This window comes from Podarcis filfolensis, assembly GCF_964270895.1.
Source record: "Podarcis filfolensis genome assembly, chromosome: 15".
Taxonomy (NCBI): Eukaryota; Metazoa; Chordata; class Lepidosauria; order Squamata; family Lacertidae; genus Podarcis; species Podarcis filfolensis.
In genome coordinates, this window is record NC_139618.1 from 22593777 (window position 1) to 22607835 (window position 14059).

The 14059-nt window shown below is 44.2% G+C and overlaps 1 protein-coding gene across 4 annotated transcripts in view; it reads right to left on the minus strand.

The window, feature by feature from the left end:
• The window catches only part of GRIK4 (glutamate ionotropic receptor kainate type subunit 4), a 457517-nt gene that overhangs the window by 97931 nt on the left and 345527 nt on the right, over positions 1 to 14059 (minus strand). For all 4 annotated transcript variants that reach the window (XM_083588425.1, XM_083588423.1, XM_083588424.1 and 1 more), the window contains exon 8: positions 7789 to 7950. In XM_083588425.1, coding sequence (XP_083444551.1) covers positions 7789 to 7950 — 162 coding nt within the window. The remainder of the gene's footprint in view (positions 1 to 7788; positions 7951 to 14059) is intronic.

A 14059-nucleotide genomic window follows, 5' to 3' on the forward strand; every position in this document is an offset into this window, starting at 1 on the left:
CTGCCTCAGGGTTTATTCCCATTGCAAACATGGATTTGCTATTTTCTCTGCCACTTCTGTTTTATTGATCAGAAAAGTAATGAGGGTTGGGAAGCTGAAGGACCAAGTGGTGTCTCCACTGCCAACCTGAAACACTGCTGCTGTGCGTTAGCTGGGGCAAAAGGTAGAGTCGGGGCAAGTGGTCTCTCTCTCTCCATTTTATTCCAGTTCCAAGCTAATGTACATTAGGGAGCCAGGGAATCAGGCCCCTTGGGAGAGACAAAACTGCCCTAGCACCACCATCCCACCTCACCCCACTTGTGAGAGCCAGTGTGGTGTTGTGGTTAAGAGCAATAGACTCGTAATCTGGTGAACCGGGTCCGTGTCTCCGCTCCTCCACGTGCAGCTGCTGGGTGACCTTGGACTAGTCACACTTCTCTGAAGTCTCTCAGCCCCGCTCACCTCACAGAGTGTTTGTTGTGGGGGAGGAAGGGAAAGGAGAATGTTAGCCGCTTTGAGACTCCTTCAGGTAGTGATAAAGCGGGATATCAAATCCAAACTCGTCTCTTCTTCTTCTTGTGGGCCTTTCCACTTTCATGCGGATCTGCATCACAGCAAGCCTCTGCTGTGGTGGAGCCCCTGCAAATGGTAGCCCTCCTCTCTGTTGATGGAGAGGTGACTGCATGACATCCAACCTTACTCTTAGCCCCTAGCCATCAATGAGTTGGTGGTGATCGTTGTGCTTCTATTTATCTTGCTGCTTTTCTGGAAAATATTGCTTTTGTTATTCCACTGCAGGTTACTGCAAGGTGCTCCATTATGAGATGACAGGGTATGAAATTTATTTTAATGAATAAACAAACGGATTATTGGTCTTGCATAAATTAAGGGATTCCTGTGAGCCTTGGAGGTTCTCGTTCCTCTTTTTTTTTTTAAAAAAAAAAATTAATTAAAAAGGAGGGAAAGAAAATCTTCTCCTTGGACTTGATCCCATGGACTCCTTTCCTAAACCGTATTCTGCCTTAGACCTGATCCTGCCACAGCCTATTTCAGCACCCGCAATTCATGACTCCCACTCACTCCCATCAACCATTCTACTGCCTTTCTTTGTGGCATGTTTCTCTCTGCCTTGATGCTGACCAAAGGTGGACCGGTGGTTCAGTTTCACCCAGTTTCTCATTCTTCCAAGTTTAAATTTAGTTCTCCAGACTGCCATATAATATGCAATTATTTTTTTAAAAAAAGTCCTCATGAAAACTCACCAGCATTTTAGTGCAATTTTCTTCCAATATAGACATGCTTAAATGCCCTTTTGCCTAATATGCATATTATTGCAAAGCAATTTCCCCTAACATAATGCATTTTTTTAAATGTTAATTCCACTCATATGTGCATTTTTATGCACTCTACCCTAGTAAAGACACGGGTGGCGCTATGGGTTAAACCACAGAGCGTAGGGCTTGCCGATCAGAAGGTCGGCGGTTTGAATCCCCGCAACAGGGTGAGCTCCCATTGCTCAGTCCCTGCTCCTGCCAACCTAGCAGTTCAAAAGCATGTCAAAGTGCAAGTAGATAAATAGGTATGGCTCCGGCGGGAAGGTAAATGACCTTTCCGTGTACTCTGGCTTCCGTCCCATTGCTCCAGAAGCAGTTTAGTCATGCTGGCCACATGACCTGGAAAGCTGTCTGTGGACAAACGGCAGCTCCCTCGGCCAGTACAGCGAGATGAGCGCCCCGACCCCAGAGTCGTCTGCAACTGGACCTAATGGCCAGGAGTCCCTTTACCTTTACCCTAGTAAAGGTAAGGTGAAAGACCCCTGGACAGTTCAGTTGAATTCAACTATGGGGTGCAGCGCTCATCTCCACTTTCAGGTCAAGAGAGCTGGTGTTTGTCCGCAGACAGCTTTTCTGGGTCATGTGGCCAGCATGACTAAACCACTTCTGGTGCACAGAAGATCGTGATGAATGCCAGAGAGCATGGAAATGTTGTTTACCTTCCCACCACAGCGGTACCTATTTATCTACTCACGCTGGTGTGCTTTCAGACTGCTAGGTTGGCAGAAGCTGGGACAGAGTAATGGCAGCTCATCCCGTTGTGCAGATTCAAACCACTGACCTTCCGATTGGCAAGCCCAAGAGGCTCAGTGGGTTAAACCACAGTACCACCTGTGTCCCTCACCTGCCTTATTACATGCCTTTTGTACACATTATTGGGCTGGCAAACTGCACTGTAAAGTTCAAGAAGTACGAATTCTAAAGGATGGTTGTATTTCATTTCACCTATTATTTCAAGAAGTGAGAGTCAGGCAGGTTAGTCTTTAAATGCAAATTAAATTGACGTTCTCCGCCTTCTCCACCATTTACTTTCTTCTCAATCTCAACATGAGGAACGCCCAACAACATCTTCTTGGTGAAGCCTGCCATCTGCAGAAGCCTCCCCAGTTCCTTTCTGGCTCATCGGTTCCCAGCTTGTTCCAACCCTCGCCTGAAAACCATATTTCCTACTTCCGTCTGGGTCTCTTAATTGCCAACTCCCTCTGCCACTATTTATCTGTAGTCTTATTTAATGCAATAAAGCAATTTGTGATTCTGTTCATATGGCAGATGCCGCAGACAATTAAGTAGTATTTCTCCATAAGAAGGCTATTGTGTGGATCCTCAGGGCTTTCCTGCCACCCACTTGGTATGAAATACATTCCCCTCATCTCTTCCCACTCAAAACCTTAGATCAAATCTCCAACCCTTTAGAAAAACCTCATCTTTTTTTTTCTTTTTGACATTAATAGCCCTTTTGCAAACCTCCGCTCGTTTGCTTATTATCGTATATTGTATCATGGGTGGTGTGTTTTAATTTTTGTCCCTTGTCTGTTGTAAATAGTGCTAATGAATTATAGCAAAATGCAATCTGGGGATTGGGGAGGAGGTAGCTAGCCAGCAGCTTCCTCTTCTTTTGTTCCAGGGCTTAGCCAAAATCATTAGATGAGACCAAGGAAGCTCCTTCTGGAAACTGCATAAAAAGTAAAGAAACTGAATAGTGGGGAATAATTCTTCCTCCCCTCTAAGAGCGTTGAGCTGCTTTACTCCTGCACACTGGTCACTCATTGACTATGGCAAAAGGTGTGGAACTGCATATACAAACAAGGCATGAGCTATCATGAGACTTCACAACAGTCAGAATTTCCATTTCACTTGAGAGCAGAGGCATTCAGTAGTGATGCATTCAGCTGCCGTTCCTAGACTAAAGGGAATGTCTACCCTGTGTTAAATGTAAGCTTGTAAGCTTGTAGGGGCAGAGACCCATCCTCATTTGAAATGCCATGCACAAGAATGGGCCTACACATCTGAATTACTGAATGGGTGAAGCAATCTAAAGCCCATTAATCGCAATTTGCACATCCCTACAATTAGCACTCTCAAACCATGGATGTGTTATTTGAAACTTTAAGTAAAATTTCCATCAGAGTAAAGCCCAAAGGTGAATGAGGCTGTTCTAACAAACTCTGTGAGCATAAATCCTGCATTTCCTAGGAAACCACACTTGGAGATCTCTCAAACGGAGGTGTATATATAGAGATAGATATAGAAACAACAACAACTATATCTTTGCCCCCAAACTTAACACAGTAAAAAGAAGTGCCACAATCCATTGGTACAATCAGGGTTTCTGTCAATGAAATAAACAGTTAATTACAAACATCTGCTTTAGCCTACATTCTAATTACCTAATCTAGCCATCTGCAATTTTAATGATTTCCCCTGATTTCCTTTCTTTGCAGTGTGATTAATTGGAAGTTTTTTTCTTTTTCTTTTTTTCAGCAAATACCTCCCTGCTCCTTTTGCAAACATGCTCCACTGTCTCCTAGCAAGAAAGCCTTGGGATTTCCGTGGCTTATGTGGAACCTCCTGGCAGGCCCAGCTGTCAGGGATTCGGTTCTCAGAGCTTCCTGGGGAGGTTCAGCTCCCCTGAGGTTGATGGGTAAACATGTAAATCCCTAGGCAGTTGGGACCTTTCCTTGAACTGCGCCTTGCTAAAGTTTATTGACACCAAATGTCATAAGGAAAACAATGAACAATTCCCTGTGTGGATTTAAAAGTCCTTCCACCATGGATAATGAGTGGTTCCCACAAACCAAGACAAATGTTGCTTTTGTGTTGCTAGGAAAATACTGTTCCGGTGCATATGACACCCTGTGAATCAGCCACTTTATGTTGTGATGTCTCTGGATGACTGCAGCAACAGCTGTCTGAATGCTACCTACAAAAACTCATGGAGGGCCCTTCTAGTCTCAGAGTTGCCTTCTGCTGTCTACAAAATGTCAGGAACTGGGCAGAGGAAGAATGGTGAAGACCGTCTCCCCAGCCTGACCCTTCCAGAGAAGAGGAAGACAGTTCAGAATTACAACAGGGGTTTGAGGGAGGTCACAGCTTAGAGGCAGATGAGGGGGAAAGCTGGGAAATAATGGGAGAGGAGGAGGAGGAGGAGGAGGAAGAGGAAGCACCAGTGAGGCATAGTGTCTTTAGAAAGCATTCCAGACACACACACCCTTTTCCAGAACCTGGCGAGCCTTGAAAGTAGGAGAGCAAAGAGCTCAAAGGCAAAGGGCACTTGTCAGCACCTGTAGGGCTGACACATGAGGAAGTGGGAGAGATGGAGGGGGTGGAGATTCACTCGGGACCATGCCATTATCCAAGAGGCTGGGTTCCAAAGCCTCTCTCTGTAATTACTGAATAAAAAGCAGACGGTAAGAGACATTCCTTGTCTTTTTGCTTTCCTGGGCAACCAGCCATGGGAGTTGCTTGAATCCGCCTGACACACCCATTTTCTGGCAGTGCCATGTCTGGCCTCATCTCACAGCAAGGAGGACTTAGTGCAGGGGTCAGCAAATGTTTTCAGCAGGGGGCCGGTCTACTGTCCCTCAGACCTTGTGGGGGGTGGGACTATATTTTGAAGGGGAAAAAATGAACGAATTCCTACGCCCCACAAATAATCCAGAGATGCATTTTAAATAAAAGCACACATTCTACTCATGTAAAAACACGCTGATTCCCGGACCGTCCATGGGCCGGATTTAGAAGGCGATTGGGCTGGATTCAGCCCCCAGGCTCTAGTTTGCCTACCCATGACTTAGTGACTCCTGCAACTTTTCTTCAATGCAACTCTTTCTGCTGTCAGAAGAGACCAGATACTGCTGGAGGCTGTGGATGCTAATAAGCAGTATTACTGAGAGTGCAGGCAGGGGGCTTTCTTCACATGCCTTAGCTATCGGTTCTGACAGCTGCTGCTACAGTCACCCAGGCTTCAGAACATGGGTTGACAGCTTCCCGGGCTGCTGTGCAAGAAGGACCACTGAGCAGCGGTGCAACGCTTCCTTTAGCAAAGAGAGGGAAAGAAGCGGGAGCAATTTACCGGAGAGAAGTGGCCACCACTCCATGCCATACAGAATATCTCTTCCCGAGAAATCTAAACTAGTTTGACCGTCGTGGCTTCATCAGAGGATTGATTTGCAGGGGAACGAGATCTCCCAACAGCACCAAAACAAGACTTTCTTCAGGATAAATCAAAAGCTGGTTTCGACATGTCACACCAGCCTTTCTCAGCTCCATGCCCTCCAGATGTTTTGGCCAATGGTCAGGGATAATAAATGGGGGCTGTAGCCCAGAAGATCTGGAGGGTGCCAGGTTGCAGAATCCTGTGTTACATTGGCCAAGGCCAGCAACTTGCAACAGGAGAGCGAGTGCGAGACCATGGGAGATGGCATTTAATCCTTTTCCCAACAGGTATTCTTCCCCTGCCCCAAGCTGTCCCCAGCCACCACCCCGGGTTTCAGATGTGTATCTGAAGACACTTATGCATCTGGGGGAGAGAAGCAGCTGGGAGGCAATCTGAAGATGGGAACTAGCTTGTGGGAAAGGTTCTTGCACCCCTTTCCCTCCCAACACTTCTTCACTGCGCTAAATGCCTCCCCAAAGCTACTTTGCTCCTAAAAATGGTGTCGGTACACTGTAATGCACACGTTGCCATGCAACATGGGGTCTCAAGTCTCTTTGAGGGAAAGCTACCAAATGGGAGAGAAGGTCTGAGCATTATTTTCAATGACTTTCACGCAGGTGAATAATGCACAGTAGAATAAGAACTCAAAACAAAAGCAAAATATGAAAGCACCGTAAATGCGGGCCAAGGGAAAGGGAGAAGGGTGAAATCAGTTTTTATTTCTGCCTGCCATTAACATTTCCTGCTTTATTAGGAAGCATTATCCATAATGCATCTCAGCTGTCACCTGGGGCAGTTAGCAATAGAGGGATCACATGAGGTATAAAGTAAGACTGGGCAATGAATTAGCTGCAGCATCTCCCTGGGCTGGAGGAAGGGTGGACAGCGAGGGAGGCTGTGTGTGTGTGTGTGTGTGTGTGTGTGTGTGTGTGTGAGAGAGAGAGAGAGCATGTAAGCCTGTAAGCTCACAGCTGAATAAACAGCAGGTTCAAATATAAGCAAGCAGCAGTTTGTAGCAAGCTTCAGCATCTGCTAGATGTCAACCATCCCCGGTACTGTAGGGCAGAGGATGAGTGATGCAATCGAAACAGAGATCCTAGTTTGCTTCTTTAAGGTCACTTTGACCTTTTACATGAAGAAGGAAGATAGCTGCTACAAGACACCCAATGCTCTGTCTGTTTGCATGTGAACATTTGCAGTTCTGCTGCATAGGAGGAAGGACCCTAGTAGTTTCTGTACCCTTTGTGAACATCTCCTAAAAGGAAGAGGATCATTTCTAGACAAATGATGCTGGATTAGATGGGCCACTAGCCTGATTCAGCAGGCTCTTACTGTGTTTGTGGCAATATTGGGAATGGTATTCTAGCAAACATTCTCTCTAGGATGCATTGAAAGGTTTGAATGGATTTAGGAGATCATACTCTGATTATAATTAATACCCATAAGCAGGGAGTTTGAGAGGAGGAGAATGCAACCTTAAATGGTGCACATATTCCTAGTTACAATGACTCATTTGTGAAGAAAATGAATTTTGCACATGCAGAGACATCTTGAGCTGGTTATCACATAGTAACATGTTGCTATAAATAGGGGATAACATGTAAACTGGTCTTTACTGAGAACAATACAGGGTAAAGCAGGCATAGGCAAACTCGGCCCTCCAGATGTTTTGGGACCACAACTCCCATCATCCCTGACCACTGGTCCTGTTAGCTAGGGATGATGTTGTAGTCCCAAAACATCTGGAGGCCTGAGTTTGCCTATGCCTGGGGTAAAGGTTTGTTTAAATTTAGATGCCACCTTTCCATTCATCAAAGCCCTTCCTGAGACTCACGTAAACAAAGCAAATGAGTTTTAAACGCCATAGCCCTGTTGGATCAGACCAAATGTCCATCTGGTCCCCCATCTTGTTTGCTAGAGTGGCTGATCTGATGTCCTCATGATGCCTACAACATAGCATGAAGGCATTGAGAAGCCATGAAAGAAGCAGGCAGGTAACACAAAAGAATTCTCCAAAGCTCTCCAGAACTGAGAACTCTTAATCACACCAATGGATTGCTATCACAGAAAAGACCTTGCTCCTCATAACCCTTCAACCTGTTTTGAGAATGCCATGGTCTTGTGATACCTTTTTTTATGTTCATCTAGTTTGTTGGAACGTGATCAACAAGGAGCAATGAGCGAGAGATACATAAGGTTCTAGACCCTCAACAAATCACCATTGTGGCCCCCTCTTCATGCTATCTTCATCTTCTCTCCCAACAAGCCCTAATTACACTGTGGGTTGAGGACCAATTGATGTAAATATGTTTTACTTACTGCTGGCCCAGTAAAAGGAATGTGATCACAGTTTTCCAGCCACGACTGGTTGAGGCTCTCTGCAAACTCTTGGAAGAAAGCATGGGACTGGTTGAAAATGGAAAAGGCCATGATATTCACTCGATCATCCAGATGGCTCTCTAGCCGCTGGAGCGAAAACTCCTAAAGGAAATCAAAGAACCAAAACAGAGAGAGAGAGCAGAATTAGGAAGTGTGAAAAGAGCAGTATGTTCTTCAGTAGTCCATAAGGGGAAGTGAAATGAGGGAATCTAAGGAACTGCAAAGGTTCCAAGGAGTTTGTGCCAAAATGTGACTTAATCAGCTTTTAAAAAACATAGAATAGACTTCCGGGGTGGCGCCAGCGGCAATGGCGGACTCCCTCTGAACTGGAGGGACCAGCTCCGCGCGAAACGGGTCGTTACCGCTACGGCGAAGCGGGGACCCTTTAAAAAACCACAGGCGGATGAAGCCTGTGACCATGGGACTCGGCGGGCACCTTTAGCGCCCCCCCAACCCGCAAAGGAACCCATTAACGGGCTCCGAAGTGAAGAGGGGGAAGTGGCGCGGTGCTGTGAGTCAACTGCTTTTTCCGTGGAGCGAAGCCGCATAGCCGTTGCCGGAGAGCGCTGCCTTTTTCCTGGGACAATTTGGCATCTAAAGAGTCACCCGTGAGTACTTAAACCTTGAACAACTGGACTTTAAAGAAGGATTGGCCAGAAGAGAGGAATTGGACTCAAAATTTATTTCAGTTTGGTACTGAAACGGGAAGGTCTAAACAGGAAGTCAGCCTTCCATTTCTTTGTAGTCAGAATAAAGCAAAGAAAATGTAAACTAGAGCTTAGAAAATTACTTTTAAAGGATTGGCTTTCATCATTTAAAATCGTGGAACCCCCCTTTGGTAGCAGGAGAAGAAGGGGGATCTCTTTTTGGACTGTTTAAACCTGCAGAAGTGAGTTTAAAGTAAAGTAACTTTCCACCGTCCTGATCCTGGAGTGGAGTGTAAGGACCGACGTTTGAAGCTCATTGACCAGAGACAAATGTTTTTGACAGATAGCTAAAAGAAAAGTAATATAGTGATTCCATTGTTTCCTTTCACATTTCAAAGGAACAAATATTGACAGAATATCTTAAAAAAGAAACTTTGTTGCTATTGTTCATAAAAGAAAGAATAAACAGAAGTTTTTCCCCTAGAGGGAGACTGTGAAACTGTAACCAATTTCAGGAGCTTGCAGCTGCTACAGATTACAATCGTGGGAAAGGACTTGTGACCTTGTAGGACAATGTTTTCAGAAGCTCTGTTGGGTGCTTTCTGTAAAATAAATGCCCTATTGGATCAGTTAAGCCAGAAGACGGATCTGATGACTAATGCGGCCAGAAATTTTGAACAGGCAGTAGGAAACTACATCGAGCCTACCCAGGAACTAAAACAGGAGTGTGGGTCTCTAGCTGTTATGATAAAGATAATAGGGATTAAAATTGTTTAAGTCATTAAATTTAAAAAGTTGAGTGGAAAATAAGGCGTTACTTTAAAAGGAATGTTAAGAGATTAGGATTTGCTGGATTAACAAGTTGAACTAGAAAACAAGAAGGGGAGGTATGAGGAAGTCAAAGAAACGTTATTGAAAAATTGTTACTGAAATTGACTTGTTTTTAATATTTTTCTTTTTTTTCCTTTTTTTGTGTTCGTATAAAATTGGAAAATCTAATAAATATTTATTTTAAAAAAGGAACTAAAACAGGAGTGTGCTATGACAGCACAGATGAGAGAAGAGGATGCTGCTGAATCCTGGGTGCCAGAAATGGAGGGAGTTGCGGCCCTGCAGGAATATGAGCCTTTGGATTTGATAAATGAATTTGGAAAAAACCAGATTTGGAAAGATAAAGTTTGGTTTGGTTTGGAAATGGGGGGTTGGATTGACCCTCCCATGCAGGGATGTTTGGACTTTCTGAGTCTGGTAATGGGCTGTCAGATGTTGGGAGTTGTGGGGGCTCTTAATTTTGGAGGGAATCTGAAACAGGTGTTTAAATATTACATGGAGTTTAGTCTGGACTATGGAAATGGGGCTGATCTGCTGAAAAGGGTCAAAAACATTACTAAGATGGAGTTCCCACGAGTGAAAGGAAAATATGAAGAAGAGTCGCGGAAGGGACATGGAAGAGACTTGAGGGCCTCGGATATAAGGACACCAGGTTAATGCGCTAGATTAATGGGACAAAAAGGACTGACAAAATCCGGGACCAGGAGGAAGGGACGCTGGATGAAGATTGGATTTGTTTTACTTTTTTTGTATCATTAGGACTGTTTTAAAATAATTGATGAATGTTAGAAAAATGTTGAAACGGAACTACTTGGTTCTAGTAAGAATGTTTAAAGAATTAGGTTAATGATATGGTTATGAGAAGTTGGTAAAAATAAGATTTGAGTTTTAAGTTTTAAGGTTTGCTACAAGACAAGATGAAAATAGATTAAGGTAATGTAAGGACAAAACATTATGAACTATGGAAAGGATTTGCTGTGATAATTATTAACCAGGATACAAGAAAGGGGAGGAGGAGGTCAAAGAAAGAAGGTAATGAAAGTTGAAAATTTGAGAATGATGGATGTATTTTTTCTTTCTATTTTTCTGTTTTTCTTTTTTTCTTTTTTCTTTTTTATAATTTAAATTTTTTTAAATAAATATTATTAAAAAAATAAAATAAAAAAACATAGAATAATAGACTTGCAGAGTTGGAGGGGACAAGGGTCATCTTAGTCCAACCCCCTGTATTTGCAAGAATCCCTGACAGATATTCATCCAACCTCTGTTTAAAAATGCCCAGTGAAAGAGATTCCATCAGTCCATTCCATGGTTAAACAGCTCTTACAGTCAGAAAGTTCTTCCTAAGGTTTTGTCAAAATTTCCTTTCTTGCCATTTGTATCTGTTGGTTCGGGTGCTACCCTCTGGAGCAGCAGAAAAAATACTTGCTTCATGACAACCCTTCAGATATCTGAAGGTGACTATTATATCACATCTCAGTCTTCTCTTCTCCAGACTAAACATATCCAGCTCAATTAATTCGAGACTCTTTAGTGGCATGTTCTCCTGCCATCCCTTTCAGCAGCCCACTTGTGTGCTGGTCTGCCTGTGAAGCAGAGGGAGTCAAAAGTATGGGATGAAGGATTCTAGGCAGAGTGCAAAGGTTACGGCTGCCACTTTCAGTAGGTGTTCCCTGGGTAAAGTTATTGGCTCCCCCACTGCAGGCAAACTCAGGCCATGGCAGTGGCATTTTGGTGGTGACAGTGTGGACAAAACTCCAGGAGGGGTAGCAGAGGCACAACAGCAGGGGCGGGAGGCAGATCTGTCACTCGAGGCAAATTGCTTCATCTTGCCTCACTGATGGGAGGAAACGATGGGCATACATCTCTTATGTGGAAGAGAACTCCAAAACTGTACAGGAAAACTGGGAAGGTCCCTTCCCTTGAGCGCATTCAACTTATACCGTCCAATATTTCTCTGATGCAAATAGGGATGTCCTATTCAATAAATAATAATAATACCCTTCCATCTGACTAGGCTGCCTGAGCCAATTTGGGTGGCTTCCAACATATATACTGAAGTATACCTCAAGGAGAGTCTCCACCCCCATCGTTCTGCCCGGACACTGAGGTCCAGCACCGAGGGCCTTCTGGTGGTTCCCTCACTGCAGGAAGCAAAGTTACAGGGAACCAGGCAGAGGGCCTTCTCAGTAGTGGCACCCGCCCTGTGGAACGCCCTCCCATCAGATGTCAAAGAAATAAACAACTTTCTGACGTTTAGAAGACATCTGAAGGCAGCCCTGTTTAGGGAAGCTTTTAATGACTGATGTTTCAGTGTATTTTTAATCTCCTGTTGGAAGCCACCCAGAGTGGCTGGGGAGACCCAGCCAGATGGGTGGGGTATAGGTAATAAATTATATTATTATTATTAATAATATTATATAAAAACATAATAAAACATTAATCATTAAAAAACTTCCCTATACAGGGCTGCCTTCAGATGTCTTCTAAAGGTTGTATAGTTACATATCTCATTGGCTTGGGGATCGCATAACTCCATACCCTCCAACATTTCTTCTATGAAAATAGGGATGTCCTAAGGAAAAGCGGCGGGAAGGTAAACGGCGTTCCGTGTGCTGTGCTGGCTCACCAGATGCAGCTTGTCATGCTGGCCACGTGACCCGGAAGTGTCTGCGGACAGCGCTGGCTCCCGGCCTATAGAGTGAGATGAGCGCACAACCCTAGAGTCTGGCAAGACTGGCCCATACGGGCAGGGGTACCTTTACCTTTAAGGAAAAGCGGGACATTCCAGGATCAAACCAGAAACTGGGACAGCTTCTGTAGATTCGGGACTGTCCCTGGAAAATAGGGTCTGTTATCTTGGGGAAGCCGGCCCCTGCTCCCCACAAGTGAGAAGGCATCAGGCCCTCCGTTTAGCTGAGCAATTGCAGCCTTGAAGGAAATTCGTACCCTGAGTTCTGGATATGAATTTTGCCCACATAATCAGAAATACAATGCATTATTATAATAATATTCTCTCCCCCCCCCACACTATTCCTGTAACCGTTTTAGCTGATTCCACAGATCTTTGAGGCCTCGGGAAAAGTAGAGTAAAAGTCTGATTTCTCTGGCGCAGGAAGCTCCAGGGAGAACAAGATGAGACATGGGATTAAACCGTGTTTTGGACACAATCACATTATCATTAGGCGACACAAAAATTGCCTGTGCACTATTGATTCATTTGAATGATATTATCCTCCTGTCTCTGTGACAGGTTATCCATTTCCACGGAGTACATTGTCAACCTGTGAAACAAAGGGCAGATGGCTAATGAGAGTTGGAGCCAGAGGAGATTTCGTATGCAAAAGAGTGTGTGGCAACAGTTTTGCTGAAGGAGAAGGAGGCCAGACCAGCCCTTCCACAGCAGGGATGGCAAACGACTGGCCTTAGGCCTCATTTGGCCTGCTGAATTTTCCTTAATGGCCCACCCATCTCCAGCACAGGCTTGCTTACATAAGTAATGAAATGGATGTAAAATGTGGAAAATTCCATCTCCCTGGTTCTTCAGAAATAAAAAAAAGTATTCAGAGCGCTGTCTCACTCTCCCCTCCTCCTGGCCTTGCTGCCTATCTGACTATTCTTCATATGCTCTCGATCTGTTGAAGGCCATAGGATCCTGGATCAGAGCTCTGGCTTTGGTAAATATGATTTTTTTTCAAACTGCTAGGTCACTTGGCTGAAAAAAGGTAGTTGGTGACATGCATTATGTATAAAAGCAATCACAACAAATGTTTGAATATATAAAGAAAAACCCTGTAAAGAAAATTTAAAGGAGAAAGAGTTAAGATCATCAGTATACAGTGGTACCTCGAGTTACATACGCTTCAGGTTACATATGCTTCAGGTTACAGACTCCACTAACCCAGAAATAGTGCTTCAGGTTAAGAACTTTGCTTCAGGGTGAGAACAGAAATCGTGCTCTGGCGGCGCAGCGGCAGCGGGAGGCCCCATTAGCTAAAGTGGTGCTTCAGGTTAAGAACAGATTCAGGTTAAGAACGGACCTCTGGAACGAATTAAGTACTTCACCCAAGGTACCACTGTATATAGTTATGGAGCTGTCTTGAGCCTGTTATATTAATACTCACCATTTGCTTCTATTTTTAATGCTTTGTTTTTAATTTATATTTTCAAGAAAGCGTAATAAACAAACAACAATGTTACAATAGACACTGTTGATTTTAAAATGCAACCTTCAAAATATCCAGCTTTTCTGGAAAAATGGAGTTCAATTCAATATCAGGGATAACTCAAACCCTCAAACACTATCAAGCCTCAGGTGTCTATAACTGAAAGAAAATGCCATCCTTGCAATGCGGAGCCAGAAGGATGAATCTTAACTTTCCCAACCGAAGCTTCAAGCAAGCAGTAAGGATGCGCATTAAATAAAAACCACATTTTGTGTGTGTGTGTGTGTGTGTTTTGATATGGCAGTGGCTATTTCCAAAGTGCTAGCCTGGCATTATTAAATAATAGAACAGAACCGCGTTCCCTGGGAGACAGCATGCCGGCAATATTACAGGCCAAAAGTCTCTCTTCAGTGACTGCTGTTATCTGTGGGGTTCCTGACCTAACACACTCAAATTTTACAGCATCAGGAAAACGCCTCCAACTGACCTGAACCTTTGACTCGAGGAGAGAGTGTTCCCTAATCAAGGCAGCGTGGAGGAACTTGGCAAGACGTGGCTTCGGCAGTT